Here is a 24,905-nt window from a genome sequence, read left to right as displayed (position 1 = left end):
CATTCTGACTAACACCGCGCGTGGAAGCGTCAGATGGCAGCGTGCATGACCTAACTATTCCAGCTCTGAGCATTAGCACCTCCCTGCTGCTAGAGTACACACTTCAGGCCTGTCACAGCTCCTGAGCTGATCAAAGGTGAAGTCTCGAGATGTTATGGAACTGGCAACAGTGCCACATACATAATGCATCAGCAAGCAAGCTGCTCAGGTTTGAAGTGTGTACTTTACTTCAGTTTAAAACCTTCTTAAATGAAGTTCCACTTTACAATGTTATTAAAGCCTTTATAATGAAAAACTTTAATTGACCACTCACAGTTCATAAGTTGCATATAAAATACAGACTTAAATGTCTGATGCTGAGATTTAAAACCCAAGTATACAAAGTAAGGACATAATTGTGGTCAATGATCATCATTGTCAGCATGTTTCACAATGAGCAGGTATGCTTTTATTGAGAATGTACAGCAAAATATGTTACAGGTTTAGCGGCCAGCCAGTGGTGTAGCAGTGAAGTTTGTGCACTCCACTTCAGTGGCCCGTGGTTTGCCGGTTTGGATCCTGGGTGTGGACCTACACACTGCTCATCAAGCCATGCTGTGTCAGGCGTCCCACATATAAAGTAGAGGAAGATGGGCATGTATGTTAGTTCAGAGCCAATCTTCCTCAGCAAAAAGAGGAGGATTGGCGGCAGATGTTAGCTCAGGGCTAATCTTCCTCAAAAGAAAAATAAATAAACTATGTACAAGTTTAACTAAAATTAAGGAATACATTGTTATCAATACTGGCAAGCATTTCAAATGCAAAAGTGTTGATGACATGTTAAATTACTAATGTAATGATGACCAGCTTTTGACCAGTGAGTGCACACTTTCGGAACTGATGGTGACTTTCCTGCTGTTCGGCCCTGTGATTGCACATGTCCTTGCTGGCTGGAAGCAACATGGACACCTGTGACCCATCCACTGGTCAACCTCTAGGATCAAAAGTCTTCAAACAAAAGAGAAAAAACAAATACCTCCATCTTTTGATCACTCTTTCTAGTTCTAAAACAGCTTGAGCATCTGTAGAAGAGAGAGACTATGAATGTAATCTTTATGCGTTAAGAAACTTACATAAAAAGGGATGCACAGAAGACTGTGAGGCGGGAGTTCTGACACTTTTATATGGGGGTTCTGTGTCTTCATAGGTTAAATCAGAACAGCCATTTGAATTCTCTATTTTGAGACATACATGATGTTAAAGATAATGACTAAAGACATTTAATTCTCAGCCATTTGTAAAGTTCTTAAATATAATTGGATATTAAAAAGTGTATGTGTGGAATTTGGATTTCAAGAATGAGATCTTGAAGTTAAAGTGAAGTGGGTCCCTCATTATCCCCATTACCCACAAACTTTATGTGGAAGGGTCTTGAAATCATTGGTTCAAAAATAACTTTAACTCTTACCTCTTGTTGGTCATTTTGGAAGATGCAAAGAAGACTTAGGAGCTGACAGGTGAGAATTAAAATCAAGCTACAAAGCACAAAGCTAGATAGATTCCTCATGAATAGTGGAGGGATCCCTAAGAAGACTGAGGGATCCTTTGAGGCTGTGGAAACCAGAAAGCTGTGCCTAGAGGATGAGATCTGAATGCCTTAACACGCGGCTAAGATTTTTGGAAGGGAAGAAATGCGAGAAGCTGTCTGCAGGTGCCCTTGGGGTGGGAAGGAAGCAGGGACTCAGCATGGCCGGGCTTGAGTGTGGAATGATGTCCCTCGGCCTAATGGAAGCTGCAGATTCCGCAGCAATAGTGAACTCACTCTTCCTGCTCCTCCTCAGTGACCTAGTTCCCTTTGGCCCGAGACAGTCAGCTCTTTGAAGTTAAAATAAGCCTGTCTATTTTAGGCGTTTGTAGCAGACATTGGGAAATGTCAAGTTCTCTTGAGGTCAAGTGGGTTTCACATGGCCTCTGATAAGCCCTTGGCTTCATTTCTTCCCAAGGGCCCGCCGTATATTTCAGTCACACCTTCCCTGTGCTCGGAGGAGGTAGGTGAGGTGCCTTACACCTGGTCTGTCTTAAGACACTCCCCACATAGCTGAGGAGGAGTGCTGGAGAAATGCCACTGCTTGCTGGGGGTCCGAATGCCGCCCTGGAGAAGGAAAGACATTCGTGACACATGGTGCATGCACGTGGGATCTTGCTGCATGCACTGGATGCAGACTTGCTGATCGAGAGCTGCTCAGGGAAACACGCTCCGGAACCTTCCATCTTTTCCACCGAGGTGGAAAGGAGGTGGTTTTGCAGTCAGGTCATCACTTCCTGCACAATTTCTGAATTCAGCAAACCATGTTCATGGTTATCAGACATTTACAGCTTGTCCTCCTCAAGCTTTTGTGTGTGGTGAGCACGGTCCTGTGAGTTGCAGCCGTGGGAAAGCAGAGGAGGCAGGAAATAGAGACAGACTTGATATAAATCACTTCCATTGCCCCTGTGAAAATCCATGCTGTCCAATAAAAATATAATGTGAGCCACATAAGTAATTTTAGATTGTCTAGTAGCCACATTAAAAAATATATAAAGGAAGCCTTGAAAATCTGTAACTGTTTTGTTTCTGTCAAAGGATTTGTCCCAAAACAAAACAGATTTGTGGTGTTTTAACCAACATCTCATTTTGGGTCCTACATGGTAAGAAAATATTCTCTTGGCCCATGAATAGATTTGGGAAACTAAGAGTTTTCCTTTCCCTACTGAAAGATCAGTCATGTCTCAGGGAATATGCAACTGCACAGCAGTTCCTTGCCTTTTAAATTTATCCCCCAAAATTAAGATTGATGATTTGGACCATAAGAGCACTAATCAGTTACCTAGCTGACTCTCTCTTTTCCTGTGATAAATCATTTGGGTTCTTTCTCCTCGCCCTCTCTCTCCCTTGACGACTTCTTTTCTTCTCTCTCCTTTCTTCTGTTCTTGGTTTAATCTAGGGCAGTGCTTACCTGACAAACATTTTGCTTGTGTAGCGTATAAAATTAGTTCTAAAGATGGGAAAGCCATTTGGTTTGTAGATTTGGCGTGGTTCACACCGTGTGGAGTGCGTGCACTTGAGCATGACCTGTGGACAGTTTCCTCCAGAGTAACTCATTCCATCTAAAGACTGAGAGAAATGAAATGACGCAAGCTTTTAAAGAAGTGATTTGGCAAGGGGTCTTTCTGTTACAACTAGGTTGCAATTATTTATTTTCGCCAAATTATTATTTAAATTCCAACCCCATTTTGGCGTATTCAACAATAAGGCATGTACAGGCATTCCCATACCCTTTGAAGATAATCATCCAGAATATCAGACTTTTCCAGGAAGTCAAAACCCTTTATAGGGTTTGCCTTTACAGCTCCCTTTCTACTTCTGAGTCGTAGGTTAGGATTTGATACCTGCTGTGCTCAGCAGTATCAGGTCAGTGAATCAAGCTAAGATCTATGATGTCCCCAGAACGAGTCCTTGAAAATTCAAGGAAGATGAATCAGCCACATTCATGTTCAAACTGCCTGCTGTCGTTGAAATTCCAAATCACAATTCAGGAGAAGGAAGTCAATTTTAGGAGCAAGGATAGGAGAGAGAGAAAGGCTGATGGGATGAGCTCCAGACTGAAGCTTATCATCCCGTTGACCAGGGATGAGTTCTCCTGGTGTGTGTGCCACACCGCATCGTGTGGGCATGTGCATGCTTTCACTGAACTGGGCACAGACTACCTGAAAATGATTGTGACACCCTAACTCGACCCTGCTCTTTCGACACTCTGCAATGATTCCTATTTGTTTTAACCTGTAGGAAGAAGGAGGATTTACAGATGATAGTGCCATTTCTAATCTGCTTTGGGTAAGCCTGACTCTAACATAGGTGTCCTCTACATTGTAGCCAGTGACAACTGGCCACGTGTAATTCTCATCCTCGATGGTTCCCTTGGCTGTCCTCTCTGCTCAGTGTTTATCCCAAGGCGAGATGCCACCTTTATCCAGAGAGGAGAATTATCCTGTTTCCTTACATTTTTTTTTAAATCATGTAATGAAAAAACTTTAAAGGCTTTAAAGAAGATGTTTTATGTTAAATATTCAAACTGTCAATGAAAGACATGGTTCTCCTTTCTGTAACTGGATATTTTATATAAATTGCAGTAATCATGCCATTAACTCATTTAATTACTGCACAAAGCTGACTCGGGTATATTTACTGTGCTTGTGTGGATTTATTTAGCATTCTAAAAGAATAATCAAATAGGAAAGACTCTCTTGAAAAGAGAACTGAAATTGCAATGAGTAAATTAACATTCCGTCAGAGAATTCATTGTTTTGGTCTCTCTCCTTCCCCACCCTGCTCCGGTCAATCTTCTCTCCTCACCTCTAATCCTCTTGCTTTGCTCTATAGGAACCTGTGTATGCTTCTACTTATTCTCCTGCTATACCTGCTGCCCATAAATACCTGTCTTTTGTATCTGTTAATCAGGTGAGGAACAGCCTCTGTGTGTTAAGCCTCATTGCAATTTCTGAGCAGCAGGGAAGAATTTGTTTCATTTGGGAAGAAACTCCTCTGCTGCATTTGTGTGTGTGTGTGTGTGTAAGCCATTCTCCATGTAGTTAGAGTCAGTCCCACACATCGCCTCCTTGGCTCCAGACTTTTAGGTAGAGCCAATGGTATTAATTCGCCTCATAGCCATGAAACTGGTTTAAGAGGAAAATTTCCCTTTTAACCTCCAAGCTCAACATCCTAAGTTGAGTCAGGAGCCCAAGAAATACCCCCAAGTGGTCCTTGCTCCAGCGCAGTGGCGACGTCCCCTTGCTCAGCTCGATGAAGGGGGCAGATAGGGTGGAGGCAGTTTGGGGTGTGGGGGGCAGTACAGAAGAGCTGGGCTGACGTGAGCTGGTTGCAGTGGCTCTGTTTAAATGAAAAACCACAGACCTCCTGGCCCTTACCCTCCATCCACACTGCCCCCGTCTGAATGCCACCCCAGAGGGGGCTGAGTGACCCTCTTGGTGCAGAATATGCGATAATTTTTAAAGTTGAAAATGTCAGTGATTGTTTGTATTCCCCTTGGAACATCCTGGTGTCAAAATAGCTATGAAATGTGCCTGCATCCACTTTGCCATGAATCCCAGTGCCCAGTCACTTCCCTCTTAGGGCCTCGGTCTCCTCATCCGGACTGGGACTTTATCACCCCTAAGGTGGCCTCTAACTGAAAACTGTTCCCTTAGGACCAGTAGTGACAAAACAGGTCTTTGAGGGAGAGGCGCGGGATTTCGAATATGAAATCGACAGAGTGCTGCCAGCGAGAGAGATGTCTGGTGGGTCCTCCTGTCTTCATCTCGCATCTTCACTAATGGAAACTCCCATTCCTTCTCCCTAAGGCGGCCTCTTCCCTCACTCTCTCTGACTCCTTTCCTCTGAAGTTAGGAGTGCTGGTCCGTGAGAGCCCAGCCCACATGGCCAGTCAGTGTCCACCCTGAGAATGAGGCGGGGAGCTGGAGCAAGCCTGCTCTCCCATTGCTAAGGGGAGAAATGAGTTGTTGTTTCTTCTAAATAAGTCAATATTAAACTTTAAAAGAAAAGATATATTATTGAACTCTTTAAATATAAGTTTTATATATATTACATGTATGTATATTTTTTATGGCTTTTATTTTTTAGAGCAGTTTTAGGTTCACAGCAAAATTGAGCAGAAATTCAGAGATTTCCCACATACCTCCTGCCCAGCCACACACACTGCCTTCTGTTCTATCAACATCCCACACCAGACTGGTACATTTGTTAAAACTGATGAACCTACATTGATCCCTCATTATCCCCCAACATCTGTAGTTCACATCTGGGTTCACTCTTGGTGTTGTACACACTTTGGATTTTGACAAATGTATAACGGCATGTATCCATCATTATGGTAGCATACAGAATAGTTTCACTGCCCAGGAAGTCCTCTGTGCTTCACCTGTTCATCCCTACCTCCCCGGCAAACCCTGGCAACCACTGATCTTTTCACTGTCTCCATAGTTCTGCCTTTGCCAGATTGTCATATAGTTGGATTCATTCAGTAAGCAGCCTTTTCAGATTGGCGTCTTTCACTTAGTAATATGCATTTAAGGCTCCACCATGTCTTTTCATGACTTGATAGCTCATTTCTATTCAGTGCTGAATAATATTGCTTTATCTGGATGTACCACAGTTTATTTATCCATTTGCTTACTCAGGACATCTTGGTTGCTTCCACGTTCTGGCAATAACGAAGAAAGCTGCTATAAATATCCATATGTAAGTTTTGGTATAGCTATAACTTTTCAGCTCCTCTGAGTAAATACCAAGGAGCAGGATTGCTGGATCATGTAGTAAGAATATGTTTAGTTTTGTAAGAAGCTGCCAAACTGTGTTGCAAAGTGGCTGCACCATTTTGCATTCCCAACAGCAATGAACGAGAGTTCTTACTGCTCCACATCCTCGCCAGCAGTCGCTGTTTTGGATTTTTGCCATTCTAATAGGTGTGTAGCGATCTCATTGTCTTGCAAAGCAACAACAATCTCGTTTTTGATTGAATTTGTATTTCCCTGATGACAGAGGATGTTGAGCATCTTTTCATTTGCTTACTTGCCATGTGTATATCTTCTTTGGTGAGAAATATGTTCAGATCTTTTGCCCATTTTTTAATTGGTCATTTGTTTTCTTATCGTTGAGTTTTAAGACTTCTTTTTATACTTTGGATAACAGTTCTTTATCAGATGTGTCTTTTGCAAATATTTTCTCCCAGTCTGTGGCTTTTCTCCTCATTCTCTTGACAGTGTCTTTCAGCAAGCAAAAGTTTTTAATGGCAATGAAGTCCAGTTTATCAATTATTTGTTTCACAGATCATGCCTTTAGTGTTGTATCTAAGAAGTCACCACTGAACCCAAGGTCATCTAGATTTTCTTCTACAAATTGTATAGTTTTGTATTTCCATTTAGATCTATGATACATTTTGAGTCAGTTTTTGTAAAGGGTGTTAAGTCTGTGGCTAGGTTCTTTTTCTTTCTTTCTTTCTTTCTCTTTCTTTTCTTTTTTCTTTTTCTTCTTTCTTTCTTTTTTTTTTTTTTTTGCATGCAGATATCCAGTTATTCCAGCACCATTTGTTGAAAAGACTATCTTTTCTCCACTGTATTGCCTTCGCTCCTTTCAAAGATTAGCTGAGTATATTTGAGTAGGTCTATTTCTGGCTCTCTATGCTGTTCTGTTGATCTATTTGTCTTTTTTTTTTTTGTCAGTACCACACTGTCTTGATTCCTGTAGCTTTACAGTAAGTCTGGAAGTCGGGTAGCGTCAGTCCTCTGACTTTGTTCTCCTTCAATATTGTGTTGGCTCCTCTGGGTCTTTTGCCTGACCATATAAACTTTAGAATCAGTTCATCAATATCCACAAAATGACTTGCTGGTATTTTGATTGGAATTGCACCAAATCTATAGATCAAGTTGGAAAGAAATGACATCTTAACAATATTGCATCTTCCAATCCATGAACATGGAATATCTCTCCATATATTTTTAAGTTTAAATAAAAGTAACATTTACCAGAGGCCATCTGTGTTTTATCCATTCAAAATTAAAATGGCTTTAAAAATCCTATATTTTTACTTCTTGAGCATTTTCCTAGATAAACATCTTATATACCAGTTATGTGGCACTGGCACACCAGTGTTCTTGGAGAATCCTTTCCTCCAGCAGTCCTAAAATCAATATGCAATAATGCAGAGGCTCAGAGAAGAAAACAGAGTAAACGGCACACCAGCTCTGTCTAGATGGACTGTTTTTCTCTCTGTCAGGCTTTAATATACATTTTCTTCTTCCTTGAATGCCTCAGGGCTGTACCGAAATAAGATTTTCCTTTATTATTCTTCTACTTTCATCTTAGTTGCTGGTAAATGGTCACAAGACCAGATTATGGTTACTTTGAGTTCTACGCCTCGTTGAGATCTTTTTTCATGGTTTGTTCAGGCCACTTGAGGCAGCATGCACTGACAGTGGCCTGAAATCACTTAAGGGTGGGGCAAAGCTAAATTTCTTTAACAGTCCCCAGAATTCTAAATGGTGACAGCATTTTTGAAAATTGAGAAGTACTGATTTGTCATTTTGCTTTATTTCTATTACTTATTATTTCTTCCTATAATTTAGTTTAACTAGATGTGAGTTAGATAAAAACATCTAACTAGATGTTTCGTTTAACTAGAAGTGAGTTAGCTAAAACTTTAAAGGCCAGCTCACGGTCTTTTCTGTCCCTCAAGCGCTCCAGTTGGGGAAGAATCCCGCCCTTAAGTCTGCGTGAATCCTAGTAAGGCACGTCAGTTCTGCTTTCTCTTGTATCACCTCCTGTGTCAGAAGTTTTGGGTGAGATTTGCACAATGATTTCTCAGTAGGTGTAGAGAGGCAAACCCATCAGTAACAATGTGGTAACCTGAAAACATTCTTGCAGACTGATCCTCGTCACACTTTCCAGCCGCGTCCTACCAAGGCTCTGTCCACCTGAGACCCGTCTCTCTTCCCAACTCTTCATGCCTTCTACACACACACACACACACTCCGCCCGCCTCTCTCTCTCTCTCTTATTCCCTCCCCGCTCCCTCCATCTCTCCCCCTTCATGGGGTTGCTATTGGCAGCGTGACGGATGGATGGGGCACGGCTTCCATTCATAATGCCCCAACTCTCACTGTTCTGGCCAAACTTAAACATCATCAGCTAAACCTGGATAAACCTGGAAAATGACACAATACTTATCATAATATGGATTATGTCCTCCTCTAAATGAGGAAAGAAAAACTTAGAAGACCAAAACAGGACAATAATGAAGTTTTAAGCTAAAAAAAAAAGTCAATGGACAAAGATCTCACTGGTCCATCTTGTTTTCATATTTTGAGTTCTAAAATTTAATAGCAACTTGTGATAGGTTTTATTAATTTCTTCAGTGAATAAATAAGCTGTCTATTCCTTCCCCCATTATAGAGCCATCTAAAGACAGATAGGGGAATTAGAGGGCCCTAAACCAACCTACTAAGGAGCAAAGTTAAAGTGAAACTTCTAGAGAAGCAAAAACCTTTATGTTTAATATTATCATTTAGAGAGGAGTCAAAAAAATACTCCTCCTTAGAGATCTGGCAAACTACTGGCAGCATTAAATCCTAAAACAGCTGTATGATGCCAGGGCTCATATCCATCAGGTTCTTGCGGCAGGTCCAGGGGAATCCGGTGCTTTGGGAGACGGAATGGTTGATTCAGGGATGCCATTTTTCTGAATCATTAGCCACATCCCACTGGCACACCCAGGGCTTTGGAGATGTGTCACTGAGTTCACCATAGAACTAGTGATGTCTGGATCTTTGCAGAAGCAAACTTTCTTGGCACTTTATACGCTTTTTCAAAATATTTTAAGCAAAGTGCTTAAAGCCATATTGATTTGATTAAAATTCACTCTTGAAACTTCATTTTCAAAGAAAACATACTCTCTTTTTTGAGTTTCCATGAGGTCTTCCTGGCAAGTCAGCCTAACAGTTTGTTTCATAAGGGCATGTGGTTCAGAGAGTTCCTTGGAATTAGGGTCATCTCACCAATCCTGAGTGTGAAGGCTAACAGAAAGAATTTTTAAATTTTTTGATAATTTTTTATTTTGATAAAATTTAAAACACATGGAAAAGTTGCCATAATCGACAGGACACGCTCATGTGCCCTTGACCAGGTCCACCAATTGTGGGCCTCTGCTGCCTCCCCCACTCCACCCCCAGCCCCCACTGCTGCCTGATGACCATCGCCATCTTTAGAGCCCGTTTTGTAGGAAGGACCTGGAGGTGGACATCCGAGGGAGGCTCTTTCTGCCCTGGAAAGGATGCTTTTCCTCTCTTCCTTCTTCAATACTAGCTCCCACAGCACCTGCCCCTCTCCCCACTTCTCCTCCTGTCCCATGCCCCTCCCCGCCACCCCCCCCCCCACAGAGGGATTTTGTAGTGAAAGGAGGGATGGCCTGAAGGAGGAGAGAAAGCAAGCTGTCCTGCTAACATTTGAGGACCTCCCGCATCACCCCACTCCTCCCCCAGCTCCTTCCCCTCGCTGCCCTGAGTGCCCAGAGCCCTGTGCTCTGCCTCCTCCCGCTCGTTGTCCTCCCACCTCAGCCGCATCACTCTGTCCCAGTCCTGTCCTCAGCTCCTTCTCCTTCCCCGCTCTCCCTCCAGTCCCCCCAGCTTCTTCTCTTTAGGCCAAATGAGTGTCACCAACGGCTTGGAAATCGAAGCAGCAGGTGTCTCCAGAACCCCAATTAGAAACTTCTGAAAGCACTTTTTAGGTAGAAATGTTATTACACATGTAGGTTATGCTTATAGCACACTTCGTCCTCAATGTCACACATACTATGACTTAAAGTCACGTCTGCGGGCTGATCTGGTTGCCTACCTGCCCAGGTAACACTTGCTGGAGGAAAAAGCATGCGGAGTTCCAGCAAACCTCCTTCTAACACCCTTCTTCCTCGTCAGCCTTCCCTCCTTTGTAATTGACCACGTTATTATGAACTCGGTGGGTAAGATTTTCCAGACTGACCATGTTCCTTATGAGCATGGATGGATAAAATTTCCTCATCAGCTGAGTTTAGATGAGTGACGCGGGACAACTTGAAAACCACGTCAAGTTCATAGCGTGAAGACAGGCTCGCTGTTTTTGTCATGTTTGCAAAGTATCATTTGGGCGTTCTAGCGTTCCAAACAAATAAGTGAAGAAAACCAAAGTTTTAAACTAAAGTTTCAGTATTGTGGGTGCTGATCTCTAACCCAAGCTGGGAACGGGGAAGCCAGACGCACTGCGGACAGGACAGTGATGGGGACAGTGTTGACAATGTAGTCCTCCTCTCCGCTCGCCCGCTTGTCAGCTCGCGAAATGCTACAGGCTCGTATTCACGTCTCCACCATTTCCCTCCCCTCTTTCCTTGGTGCGCTTTATCAACAGCGGGTCACAGAAAGTCCGGAGAGCCAGATGTCTATCGAAGAGAGGAAGCACCTCATTTCCGTGAGAGAAGACGCCTGGAAGACAAAAGGCAAAGGAGCAGCCAACGACTCCACCCAGTTTACGGTGGCCGGCAGAATGGTGAAGAAAGGTCCGCGTGTGTGTGCTGCGTGCGTGCGTACTTGTGGCGGGCGCGCACACGCTCCGCGCGGAGGGGAGGGTGCTGTGTGCTACCTCAGTTTACAAAGTCAAGCTCTGGTCTTTAGTTTTCAACCTTACTGAAGTTGTGTAAACGATTTTGGGGAATGTTTCGTGAGATATTCCTCCTGAAAACTTTTCTTCATAAGTAGCGTCATCTTCAGTGTCAGAAGCATAATTCAATTAGTCCCATTTCAAAACTTAGCCTTTTGGAAATTAAGCGCAGGTTTCAAAAGCAATTGCAAATGTGCTAACACATCTTAGTCCTTTCCGTTAGTTGTGTTTAAGTTATTTCCATTTTCTTGTCATCTGGCAATTAGTTAACCCAAAGAAGTCTTTCTTGATGAAGGAATTTCTCTCTTCTCCCTTTTAGGGTAATTCCTGGGTCCCTTTCCATCAAACCAGAGATCTCTGGCTTACAAAGCCGGATATCCAGATCAGTGTTAAGAGATGTCTCAAATATGTATCCAAGGAAGTGGGATTTCCCTGCAGAGGGTCGTTTTTCTGCAGCTGAGCTCTTGGAACTGATGCGAAGCCTGTATGCAAAGATTTATGAAATTGACTGACATATCACCTGGTTCTTAAAGTCACCAGAAAGGCTTGAGGCTCCATAACCTATAAGAAATGGTTAAAATTTGGGATCCCTTTGTCACCTATATGCACATACCTTCATTATCTAAGCTACTATTTAAAAACAAATTTCCTAACTTATTGATGTGTTCACATTCACTTAGAATTAACTTATATTGTCATCAGCTTTGTAGATTTGTGTTTCCCCTTTCTCAAAAATTTTTGTGATCTTGACTCACAATTAGCACCTAACTCATTGTAGGCTCATACTAAATATTTTCAGAAGGAAGGGAGGATGGGAGGGAAACCCCTGAACTGTGATTAACTCAGAGCTTGGTAGAAGAACCTCTCTACCCAGTCTATTCTTAGCTCATCTTGGAATTGCCAAAGCATAACAGAAGATAATTTACTCTCCCAGAATGAGGTAACCTTTGAGTATTTTCTCCATCAGTTCCATAACTGCGTAATCCTGTTAACTACTTTAGCATGAGCCCTATCCCTGTGTTAACAAAAGCAGACCCTGCAGTCCACATTGGGCCAGAAGAACTCAAGCTGAGAACTTGAACCAGAACACCAATCTTCCAAATTCTAGCCCCATTTTTATCCTGACAACTTTTTACTTTGGTTTCTTTTCTTCCTCGTCCATCTTAAACATGACATTTTATTTGTAAGCCGGTCCTTACTACCACATACCCCTGCCCTTGTCCACAGTGACACCAGAGGAAGAGACTTGCTGTCAGACAGGTTTGGAGAGCTAGGCCAGAGAAGTTCCTGTCCTAGGGGATGTTTGCTGTCAGATTTTCCTGAGTAAATCAAGGCTCTTTATTTAGCAGGTGCTCTGAGGCTTGCTCCGGAAATAATTTTCTTGTATTTTTAATCTATTGAAAAAACTGTACCCTAGTTTTCTAATATTCATTACCACCTACTAGGTTGTGTGTTTCACTGGAGTCTTCAGCTCTTTTTGATTTGCAGTAATATGGCATCCAGTTTACACTCGCTGCAGAATGGAATAGCTCTGTCTACTACAGGCACAGAGATTCCCGTCTCCTCAGTTTATCATGGCCACGAGTTCCCGCGTATCAGCAAGTGGCTGAGACGTGGGTACCTGGTTTTCATCCTCTCACCCTAATAGCCTCGTCAGGACTTTCTCCCTTTTTGATATTCCTGGATTCTGTGTCACAGTTAGTACTCCACAAGGTTTCTGTGGTTATTCTGGGATTCTCCCCGAAGAAAAATATGCAAAGTATGCCTTTGAGTAAGAGGGATGTAAAAATGTTCCCAAAGAGAGCAGGTGACTGGTTATTGCATGTAGAATTCATTGAAAAGAGGGATGGGGAGTGCTTTGGTTTGTTTTAACGTTGTGTAATTTAAATCTGTATGTCCTTCCCCAGTACGGGAAAATCCTCATCTCTAGCTGGGAAAGATGTCCCACCTCCGGGAGCTCTCGTACGTGCTGCTGCCTGAGCCGGCCCTAGGGGGCGCCCTGAGAGCACGGAGGGGCAGGTTTCCTTGTTCCTTCCGTCAGGCCTCCTTAGCTTCAGAGTTAACGACCTCTGTGCTGATGAGCTCAGATTCCAATGTCTCTTAGGCAACCTTTTAGTAGGTAGCAATTTAGTAGGTAGTGATGTCCCAGCCTGTGATACCAGATTTTACTTATCTTTATTATCTTTCAAGAAAGTTTACTTTCTCACTGACATAAACCCTTTACAGGTCTGGTAATCGAAATAAATTTTTTAAAATTTATTGACATCATCAAGCAAACATATGTACCTTTCGAGAATACATATGTACCTATGTAGAATATCACCTAAAACTTAAGTTTTCAACTACATTTCAGTATTTTTCCTTAAAATTTTTATGCCATGATACATCCCCCTCCAGCTCACGGGAGGAAGGAGCAGAGCAATTCATTTATTGACTTTTCTTTGTTAGCAATAGTGACTTACATAGTCTCTGGATGTTGTTCTTGAGGGTTGCTTAAAGCCTCAATGCCCTCTGACAATTTCACTTTTATTACAAATGAATAGGAAGAACATTAACATCTCATTTTGTTCTTTGTAAATGTACTAATTATTTCCCTTTCCAATCCCTTCTACCTAGGTTAGAAAAACATACTCCTCTTTGTCTCTATTAAGGTTTCTTGTTCCAATCAGATACCTTCAATCTGTGCTGGAATTCCTTTCTTTCCCTCTCATATGTTCCTTACAACTTGCCCTTTGAAAGATTCCCACCTGCTTCTTGATAAATATATGTGAAAGCATAACACCAGTGCCAGCCACACCCAAGATGCATAGGACCCTCCAACGATCGCAATTCAATTTAAATGTATACTCTTCTGGGTCTTTCTTCTAAAAGGTTAGCACTTCCTTGGGTTATTGCCCAAGAGAACCACAATCTGAGTGCTGCCCCCAGAGGCCATACTGTCCCTGCTCACCTCAGCATGAAGGAAAACTCCAGTGCTGGGGGCCACTTGGCAGCAACTGTGACGCAGCCCATTCTCCACTTCCTCTGTGGGAGATGGTGCAAATATGCTTTCTCTTTCCCTACCTCCACCACCGCAAAGGGCCTTGAGAACGCACCGCTCCGTTTGTTCAAGTGTACTCTGATTGCTTACGTACTCTCTTATTCCATTCACATGTCACGGACATGTTTTCCTCATTTGTTTTGGAATGTCAGCTTCTCCACTACTACAGTCCTTAGAAACAACAAAATCTTATCTACATTTGCAGTCGTCCGACGTGGCCTTGGTAGCTGCCAAATGCACACGTGTGTGTGCACATGCATGCATGTATGTAAATTCTGTAAGTTGTAAAATCTGCTTTGGGACTCAGGGAGATCCATCAGGTCTTGGGAATTTCCAGAAATGATCCCAAGATGCTAAATAGCTCCTCTGCTTGTTCTGCAGGTTTGGCATCCCCCACTGCTATAACTCCAGTGGCGTCCCCTATTTGCAGTAAAACAAGGGGCACAACGCCAGTTTCCAAACCCCTGGAAGGTAAGTCACCAAGGCACCCGATATGCCAGTTGGTTAATGATCAGAAGAGTCCTTAGTGGCACTGTCTCACTGGTCTCTACTTGCCTAGATATCGAAGCCAGGCCAGACATGCAGTTGGAGTCGGACCTGAAGTTGGACCGGCTGGAAACCTTTCTGAGAAGGCTGAATAACAAAGGTACAGACCAGAAGCCAGAGGGCAGCTTTGGATGATATGCTTATAGCACACTGTGATTCGTATTTCATTGAGTAGCTAAGGAAACCTAAAAAGAACCTCCTCTCTCAAAATCTCTAAATCCTGAGCGTTATTGCTTTTTCTCCTCAGCTAATTTGTCTTCTTTTAATTTGACTTCACTGATTCATACGGTAAGCATTATCCTTGTTGTTCTCTTTTTGAAAAATGAAGTTACTGGTCAAGACTGATTAGATGACTAAGCTCTTATTCACTTGGTAATGTACTAAATTGGGGAGCCCCAATAACATTTGTTCCCAAATCTAAACCCAGGATCATGAACTTGGTAATTTTGCTTTTAACCCTGAAAGCAGATTATTATACAAAATCAACATGATCTTGGCCCTGATGAACTTTCAATTGCGTATGTCAATTTCCAGTAAGGTAGCAGCTGATATTATATCTTATAATTACAAATGATTTCTAAAAGAAAATTCTGGAAAATAAATGTGGAAATAAATACTTCAATACAAAAGTCAATGAAGTATATAAAAGAATAAAATGTAGAAATAACCTCATCTCTTAATAAAAATTCCACTTGAAACTTATCAAATATTAAGCATTGGGAGTCCCCACTATTGACAGTGACCCCTAACTGGTTGAAAATAATACGAACAATGCCTTTAAACCAGAAATATAAAAATGTAATATAGTAACTAAACTGGCAAGGCAAGGAATGTTGCCTAAACAATTCAAAGTTTATTACATATATGTAATCGTAATCTAGCACAGAAGTCAACAAATGAATCTAGCTCACCACTGGTTTTTGCAAATAAAGTTTTATTGGAACACAGTCATGTGCATTTGTTAACGTATTGTCAGTAGTCGCTTCTGCACTACAGCAGCAGACCTGAGTAGTCGCAACACAGGCCATATAGCCTCCCATACAAGGCCTAAAATACTTACTACGTGGCCCTTTGCAGAAAAAGTTTTGCCAACCTCTGCTCTAGAATGAGGCTGGGGCTACTTCTGCCTCCAGTAGCAAAAGGAACAAGTTCAGAAATGCTCAGCGGGCTTGGGTGCAGCCAGGCCAGCTTCCGGCCCTCCTACCACTTCCGGGTACAAGCCTTGTTCGGACAGGAAGTCCTTTCATCTGAGGTCAAGTGAGGCCCAGGAAGCAGCCACAGGACCCTGGACATCACCGTTATGTTTTCTCCACTCTTGGAACTTAGAGGAGAAATAATTTTTAAGATATTTTGATGGGTAGTTGGAGTAATATTTTTACACAAATCTTATGTTGTCTATTTGCTTGTTTGTTGATAGTCGGTGGGATGCAGGAAACTGTACTCACTGTCACTGGCAAGTCTGTGAAAGAGGTGATGAAGCTGGACGATGACGAAACCTTTGCCAAATTTTACCGCAGTGTGGACTATACCGTACCGAGAAGCCCGGTGGAGCTGGACGAGGACTTCGATGTCATTTTCGATCCTTATGCCCCCAAGTGAGTTACTTGAGTTTGCATCTTTCATACCCCGAGAACGGATTCCTTCACGGGCCTCCACACAGTACTCGCACGAGGACCTTCTCTCGCTGTGTGAAGTCCCGATGTGACAGAACTTCGCTACAGCCAAATTGTTATTCTCTAGGGCCAGATGTGTAGACAAAACGCGAGCACTCCAGAACAGATGTGCATTCAGGCAGAAAGTCTGCATATACAGCGTGTGCCCCAGATGTTTGCCCTGTTCCTAAAAATAATATCGCTGGATTTTTCACATAACTCACATATTGTTTTGCAGATTTTTAGATTAACATCATTTAGCAGAGATTTCTATGTCTGTCTTTCATTTGACATTGAATTCTTAGCCATAACTTTGAAAAATATTTGGGTCACATGGGCTCAAATTAACACAACTAACTAGAAAGTCAATCAAGGATGTTACTTAACTTAGAATAATTTAGAAAATCAGGAGCTCTGAAGGTTTTCTCAGTGATGCCCAAGGGTCTCTCTTCACACAAGAACATGCCTAAACTAAACTAAAGAAAAGTGATTATGGTGTTAGGATTCCTTCAGTTTCAAGTGCCAGAAACAAATCCAGGTCAAACTGACGTCAGCAAAAGAAAGGTGTAGGTGATTTCTGTGTAGCTGTAGGGTCACTCATTTAAAAGTGCAGGTGTAACTCAGGGTCCAGAGGCTCATTGGAATGAGGTCTCTCTCAGCTGTTTTCCTTTGGGCTGGCTCGCCCTCAGTCAGGCTGTAACCATGTGGTGGAAGATAGCCACACCCGCCAGGGCAGCTTCTCTTCCCAGTAATTCCAGAGGAACGTCCAGGCTTGATTTTCTTGAGTCTGAGTCTTTCCCTAATACAGTCATTGTGGCCAACGGGATGGAAGATGCTGATTGGCCACAGCTGGTCTCTGGATCCCCTCCAGAGCCAGACTGGGGGGCGGGGAGTGGAGTGAGGTAGTTCCCCCAAAGGAGAGTCGGGTGCTCTTATCACAGGCAGGGGAGAGCATGCTGGGGCAGGCCAAACCCGCAGCTATCAACCACATTTATCTATTTCCTACGAATTTGTCAGTGACATTCTCTTCCAAAAGTGTGTAGTCATCATAGACTTTTTTCTTAAGCCACTCCTGATACAGTTTTTCCATATTTCAATTTGTTCAATGTTTTTCAATTTGCTACCTTAAAAAAATGAACAATTTGCCTTTAATATTTTGGGTATTTGCATTCATGGTTATTTAACCACGTCTCAATCAAACCCAAATGTCATTGTTTAAATTGTTATATATAAACATTATGTATGTATGTTTACATACATACACACACACAGGATAACATTATGTATAAAGAAGACTTCCAGGCACAGCGTGGAGACCTATGCAGCTGGAGGCTCAGAGCAGCGGTGAGAATATGTTAGGAAATCGTGTGCCTGGTTCCGCCCACCTCCCAGGTCTAGGCTTCTGCCCCAGAGAGTTATGTGTGTGGCGGCCCTAGTTGGTTTTGTTTGCCGATTTTAGTGCAATATACTTTTCAAAATAGTGGTTATTTTTCAGAGGACAGTAATGGGTTGAGAGGAGGCTAGGTATGGGGGGATTGGTGAGGGAACCAAAAAACTGTCGTGTAAAGAGAAAGTTTAGTCTGGAGGAAGGACGATTAATTGAGACTCAGGCCTGGCTGTAAATTCTTGAATGGCTTGCCAGTGACAGAAGAAGCAGACACGTGTAGGACTCCAAAGGGACAATCAGGACACAGGCATGGGTGTGATGAGGATAGCGGAGCGCTGCCTTCCCGTCAGAGCTCCCTGGTAGTGGAAGGAGCTGTACAGATAGGCACTAGCGCTCAGGCAGAGACCACAGGGGTGTGAGTGGGGGTTTCCGGGATTGGCTGGGATCTCGAATTTCCCTTCCAAGATTTTATGACTCCATGCCAGGGGAGTGGGGGGAAGGAGGAGGAGTTGAAGGATTTATAATGAAATCAAGAAATAAAATTGTGGAGCCCCTTGCTTCAGGTCAGAGACCCACAAGTAAACCTGGAGTGGCTGATACGGCAGACCAAGGCCACAGCTCTGCTTTGCTCCTCAGGCTGACGTCTTCTGTGGCCGAGCACAAGCGTGCAGTTAGGCCCAAGCGCCGGGTTCAGGCTTCCAAAAACCCCCTGAAAATGCTGGCAGCCAGAGAAGACCTCCTGCAGGAATACACTGAGCAGAGATTGAACGTGGCCTTCATGGAGTCGAAGCGGATGAAAGTAGAAAAGTGTGAGTGTTTGGAACTCCCACCTGCTTCTGTGCTGGGATCTGGTGTTCAGGCGATTTTAATCGTCTCCTTTTTCTGCCTTGCAAAGGCCAGTAATGGTGCTCAAAAGACACTCATTAGACAAAAATGAGTAAGTTTGCACATGCACACCTGCAGAAAACCTGCCTGGAATTTGAAGGCTTTTCAAAGAAAATCTCACAGCCTGGAACATCTGTTCACTTCGTTAATTCAAATTATCCTGTTTTGCTGAGTTTTCTTGCAAGAGGCTGGAGGAAAAGGATGTTTCTGGGCTTTGTAATTCAATCCATTTTGGTCTCGATAGAGCCCAAACGTAGTAATTCTCCACTTAAATCTTATTCAAGAGCAAATCGTTTGATCTCTTATGGGAAAATGTCTCAAATCACTGCTTTGCCTGGTCCTAGACTTTTATATTATTAATTAATGCATAACCCAGTGCTTTTCAGATTGTTTTTGACAGGACCCTCAGTTTCCTTGCAGTTGGGATGTGGGTGGGGGGAATGCAGGGAGCTGGGATGAGGCAGTAAATGGAAAGAGAAGAGGCAGGCTCAGGCGCTCTGTCCTACTGCAGGCTCAGGCGCTCTGTCCTACTGCAGGCTCAGCCACTCTGCTTTTATCTGTGCAATTATATGGAGTTCCATAGTTCTGAAACAGTGGTTTTCTTGGTGGAGATAATGGCATGCATAATCTTGTGATTTTGATATTCTTGCTATAATTTTTATTTCCTATAGCATTCATAAACCTACTTCCTAAAGTTTTTCTTGGAAATATGGTATTTAGATGAAGTATTTGGGTCTTTCCATTATAACTGGCCAAGAGGTTGAGGCATCGGTCAATTTCACAGTGATGTTGTAGGGGTTAAACATTGTGATTCCAGAAGTCAGGCTGAGTTTCTGGGGAGAAGGAGATTCTGGGTTAACCCAGTATCTTTTGATGGATACAAAGGAATGTGCCTGTTACCATGGAGAGCTTCTCTTTCCTGCGGGTTTACCAAGAAAGTGTATTTCAAAATTGCTATGCTGTATGCATCGTCAATAACATCGTCAAGTCGTGTTACATTTCTTCAGTGTTAGAAGCTTATCCCAGCAAAATAATTTTCTGAATTTCTCTCCAGCGTTACATTTTCTTAAACAATAAGTTGGAGAAATAAGGGTTTATTGGCACAAATTTTATGTCCTTTAGCTTTTCCTCCACTGTCCAGGGACTCAGGGATGCCTTTGTGATGACTGATGCATATACGTTTGTTGGTCCGCACTGAAAGCCCAGCATCTTCTTACAATCCTAAGTCTGAGAGCAAAGGATTTGAAAAAGTTTAGAACTGCACCATCCCTTCCAGAGTGCCTGCTTTCTACATATAGAGACTCTGAGGAATATCTAACAGTCTTCCTTGGGAATGCATTTTCAACATCTAATCGTTGTTAGGAATTATAATACCTTTCGGTGGAACTGCAATAAGTAAGTCCAGCTCCAGATTTTATACTAAAGTTGCTGGTCCGCGTTGTCACTCAGCTCTTGTCTCTGTGCATGATGAGGTGTGGTACGTGTCAACAAACCATTTATACTTTGAATCCTGTGTTATTTCCTAACACAGTGGTTACGCATTGAACTGAACAGTTAATCAAACTGGAGCATGTCCTCCCCTGGCGATTAACTTTGTTAGAATAAGGCAGTGAGTCGATTATGAATAACCTCCGGTTGTAAACGTTGTCATTTCACTTGAACATCTTATGTCCCCTCATTGTATTTCCTTATTCAACCCGCCCAGTGTCCTCCAACTCCAACTTCTCAGAAGTCACTCTGGCAGGTTTAGCCAGTAAAGAAAACTTCAGCAGCGTCAGCCTGCGGAGCGTCAACCTGACGGAACAGAATTCCAACAACAGCGCGGTGCCCTACAAGAAGCTCATGTTGCTCCAGGTTAAAGGTATTTGAGAGCAGCAGGCAGGACTTACACGGTGACCAGAGGGTTGGTAACATCAGGAGGCCTGACCGCCCCTTACTTGCCTATCAAGGAACGAGAACGCTTGCTTTAAGAGAACCTTCTGTGTGTCAGGAGTGGTGTTACCTCCTCTCACAGAAGCTTCACAGAATCGCCTAAGACAGGAAATATGATGCCCCCGAGGCACAGAGAGGTTAGTGGTGTGCCTGAGGTCACAGCAGCTCTTGAGTGGCAGAGCTGCATTTGAACCCACGTCTCCCATTCCAGAAGCTCAGCTTCTTGCCCTGTGACCCCGCCACAACGCTGCCATGCAGTTACCAGACGCCCCCTAAGTCGTCATGGTGGTTCTCGCCGTTCGGTCCTACTCACAGAGGTGAGCAAGCGTCAGTGCAGGCCAGAGTGAGAGGTGCACGTTCTTAGAGAAGGAATCCAGGGACAGCAGAGGCAAATGAAGGGGACCTGAGTCCATTCCAACACCCTTCCTGTCAACAGCAAGGGAGACTTAGCCAACCACCAGAGCTGGAGGACGGTGACTTTGCTGCCACCCAATGGCAGCTGCCATAGGTTAATCATGAGGAGACGGACGACGAAACGCGCTCCGCGTCTCAGGGGTTTCCAGTGTGTTTCAGCATAACCACTGTCCTTTTTAGTGCATTTAAATGACTGTGATGGGTGCAAATAACCAAGCTCTAGTGCCATGTTCTAACCCAGAGACGACACTGTCAGTGTGATCGTGGGAAGATCTAAACCAACAATCGTTTAGGAGAAGGTGTTGCAAGCAGCACAAGCCACTGCTTCCTTCGAAGCTGATTCCCCTCCAGACTCCCCTAGGGTTCAGAGTGAAAACTCCCGAGGAAGCAGATGCTGTCTGAAAGCACGCCCTCCCCTGTGGCCTGGCCGGCAGAGGTTTTTAAATGTAGGAGGTGGGCACCTTAATTAATCCATACACATGCTGTAAAAGGATGCTGATAGTTGTCCCGAGAAACATGGCGACATTTGGGAAAGCACTAACAAGGGAAAAGAATCTCTAATGCTGTCATTATCCATCCCCCTCCGCCACTCCGGGTCATGGGCACTAGTATGAGTAGATGAGACTCACTAAAACTGGAAGAGTCTGTAGCGGGGATGCTTTCAGATGGGGGTGCTTCCTGGTCCTTCGGTGACTAGGAGAGTCCTCCTTTCCGGGAAGATGGTGACTCTTGGCCTCGTGTTCAGGAAGAAGACACGTGCAGACGAGGCTGGTGGAACCTCGAGCCTCGTCACTCACCAGCGGGGACTGCTTCCTCCTGGTCTCTCCCCACTACTGCTTCCTGTGGGTGGGAGAGTTTGCCAACGTCATAGAAAAGGCGAAGGTTGGTATCTGAAAAATAAAAGTAGTTCAGTTAAGCGTTTCCTTTATACACCGATAGAATGTTCTACCAGTTTCCAGATCATGAGAAAGCTCAAACACCCAATGTTTCATTCAAGCAAGAGGGAATCGGCAGTATTTGTTATCTTGAATGTCTCTCAGACTTCCATTCAATGCTTAAGTGGGATGTTTTAGAAGGATTGTAACCTACACCTGGAGTTCTTCAGTTCTAGGTTTATTCTTACTCTTGACATGTCCCTCCACAGCTGTGTGTCCAGTTACCTATGAAATTCTGCTACACACCTACTGAATGAGACGCTCATGGAGAAAAGCCCAGAGAATGGGTATTTTTTAAAAGCTTCACGAGTGAGCTGTTGAATTTGAAGATTGAGAACTATCACTCTGAAGAACTGATAGCCCTGGTCTTTTAGTTACATTTTTTTGATTTTGTTGAAAATACCCAACAACCAGTGCCTCTGGCCCTGGGGTCACCAGGTTTTCCTGTACACACACCATTTCTCTTCTCGATGCCAGCATGGGCCCCCCCACCTCGCCCTGGGCTCCTCTGCCCGGGTAACTGTGCCTCCCTTTTTGCAGGCCTCCGAACTTGCGACCTTAATTCAGACGAAGAGGGAACTTGGTTGCAGAGCTACTTACATCCAGACTATCGAAGAAGGCATTAATACACACACACATGCAGCCAAAGACTTCTGGAAGCTTCTGGGTGGCCAAACCAGTTACCAATGTAAGAGTTTACTGTATTTCAGGGAATGACAAGACTTGAATATCCTTCTCTCCTATTTCATTCTTCTAGACCAGCCACTTTTCAGTGCAAATGTAATACCCTCTTGTTCTTCTCATCCGAAAGCTGCTGGAGACCCAAAAGAAGATGAACTATATGAGACAGCCATCATAGAAACCAACTGTATTTACCGTCTGATGGAGGACAAACTTGTGCCTGATGATGACTACTGGGGGAAGATTCCCAGATGCTCCCTTCTGCGATCAAAAGAGGTCAGTGACTTCAACAAGAAAGCGCTTTGCACAGAGCTGCCCAATGAAATAGGTAGCGAGTGCCCAGTCCACATGAGCCAGTATTCGTACCCACTGTAGAACACTGACATCTTTTTAAAGGATATTTATTTGTGATTCCAAACCATTATGGCCATCTTAAACACTAATATAGAATTCAGAATATTGTTCAGAGGAGGCGTTTCTGTTTCTAAAGGCTTTTCTGTTTTAGGCAAAATGTAAATATTACTTAGCCCTATCTCTTGATTTTTGTATAGACAGTAAATTTTTTCAGTGCATAAGTTTCAGGAATAATAGGTGCCTGTATATATAATGAATGGGTTTGCCAAGTAATGCACTGCATTTTTTCTCTCACACCAGTAAATATTTGTTAAAATATATATTTCCAGTACCATGAAGTATTCTAAGGGTGGAGAAAAAATTGGAAGACACAAAAGAACCTTAAAGTCCATTGGGTAGAAGAATATTAGAAAAATGTAATCCAAAGCTAGATTAATTGTGTGATCTGTATGGTATTTAAATGGGGGAAAATGTCACAGAAAAGGAAATAATGAGGAATGATTTTAAAGAGAAGGTGAAATTGAGTCAAGTTTGGAATTAAGTAGAATTTGGATTGCTGGAAATGAAGGAAGAAATTATTCTAGGAAGAAAGAGGAGACCATCCACAGGCATGGAAATAGGAAATAGCATTACAGTCATGTATTCATTCAGCAAACACTTAGTTAACCCAACTGTCAATGTAAGTATGGTATGGCCTCTGTCCTTGAGGATCTTGGAATTGTAGAAGGAGAGATGACATCACAGGGTCCCCAGTGCCTGGCATGTATGAAGTGGCCTATATGTGCTACGTGACTGAAGGAACAAAGGAGGGAGAGAGGAAAGAAGAAAGGAAGATAGAAAGACGTACTTAAATCACTGTTACGAATCAGGGATTTTAGGCGATTTGACAGTTCAGAGGAGGGAATGTTATTAACTTGGGTGTTTAGGACAGCAAGATGGAAGTCACGCCCAAGGGGCAGAAGCTGGCTTGGCACTGCCAGCCGGTCTGATGCTGTGACCCTTTTGTGTCTAGTCTGACTGCTCCATTAGGATTTGTATTATCACCTGTTTGACTCACTGTCAGTGGAGACCCTGGTTCAACTGGAGCATGTCCTTGAAATTAACCAATTCTTCTGCGCCATTTTCCAGGTACTTGTGTTTGATTTTGGGAGTGAAGTGTACGTGTGGCATGGAAAAGAAGTCACGTTGGCACAACGGAAAATAGCATTTCAGCTGGCAAAGCACTTATGGAATGGAACCTTTGACTATGAGAATTGTGACATCAACCCACTGGATCCTGGAGAATGCAACCCTCTTATTCCCAGGTACTCCTGTGGCCCGTTGATGGGCGTTGTGGAGCAGGCAGCTTCTTACCACAGTCATGTATCACTCTCCATAGGTTTTCGTTTTCATAAGTGATTGCATGCAGCACCATGAATATTCACAAAAGGAATGTTTCTTTAGCCTTTACTCAATACCGAAATATGGATGTCATAGTCTTCTGGAAGACGTTTGTGTTACATTTCATTTCTTAAAGTGAATAAATTGTTCCCACCTGCAGCTTCCCAGGTGCTTTTGTGGCAGATGAATAGCAATTGTTTAAACAAACTACATGCTGATCTGAATAGCTTCCCAGGGTCTGGAATTCAGCCAGTGGTCTGAAGGTGCAAAAGCTACCCATTTCCTTCCAATTTCACACCTTCCCAGCAGTCTGTGGATTCCAGGATTTACCATTTATTTGGCAGTAGATGCTGTTTATGCCTTTTCTGGGGGGAGAGGGAGGGAGGATATGGTATTGAAATAATGATTGTAATTTTAGTATTTCCTAACTGTATTGGACTTTTAAAAGTAATTTTGGCAAACCAGCAAAATATGCACAAACTTT

The 24,905-nt window shown here is 43.2% G+C and overlaps 1 protein-coding gene across 24 annotated transcripts in view; it reads left to right on the top strand.

Annotated features, from left to right (window-relative positions):
* SVIL (supervillin) overlaps positions 1–24,905 on the top strand; it is a 223,898-nt gene that overhangs the window by 176,987 nt on the left and 22,006 nt on the right. For 18 of the 24 annotated variants that reach the window (XM_070501106.1, XM_070501096.1, XM_070501102.1 and 15 more), the window contains 13 exons: positions 1,983–2,027; positions 3,806–3,853; positions 4,400–4,477; positions 10,967–11,114; positions 14,637–14,726; positions 14,815–14,901; positions 16,219–16,396; positions 18,477–18,649; positions 20,431–20,586; positions 21,817–21,953; positions 22,547–22,694; positions 22,818–22,963; positions 24,170–24,345. In XM_070501106.1, coding sequence (XP_070357207.1) covers positions 1,983–2,027; positions 3,806–3,853; positions 4,400–4,477; positions 10,967–11,114; positions 14,637–14,726; positions 14,815–14,901; positions 16,219–16,396; positions 18,477–18,649; positions 20,431–20,586; positions 21,817–21,953; positions 22,547–22,694; positions 22,818–22,963; positions 24,170–24,345 — 1,610 coding nt within the window. The remainder of the gene's footprint in view (positions 1–1,982; positions 2,028–3,805; positions 3,854–4,399; positions 4,478–10,966; positions 11,115–14,636; positions 14,727–14,814; positions 14,902–16,218; positions 16,397–18,476; positions 18,650–20,430; positions 20,587–21,816; positions 21,954–22,546; positions 22,695–22,817; positions 22,964–24,169; positions 24,346–24,905) is intronic. The other 6 variants (XM_070501109.1, XM_070501110.1, XM_070501108.1 and 3 more) reach the window with 1 other exon arrangement.

The sequence above is a fragment of the Equus asinus genome, chromosome 29 (assembly GCF_041296235.1).
Source record: "Equus asinus isolate D_3611 breed Donkey chromosome 29, EquAss-T2T_v2, whole genome shotgun sequence".
Taxonomy (NCBI): Eukaryota; Metazoa; Chordata; class Mammalia; order Perissodactyla; family Equidae; genus Equus; species Equus asinus.
The sequence above is the reverse complement of the archived record's forward strand: the minus strand, read 5'-3'. Positions and strand labels throughout refer to the sequence as shown.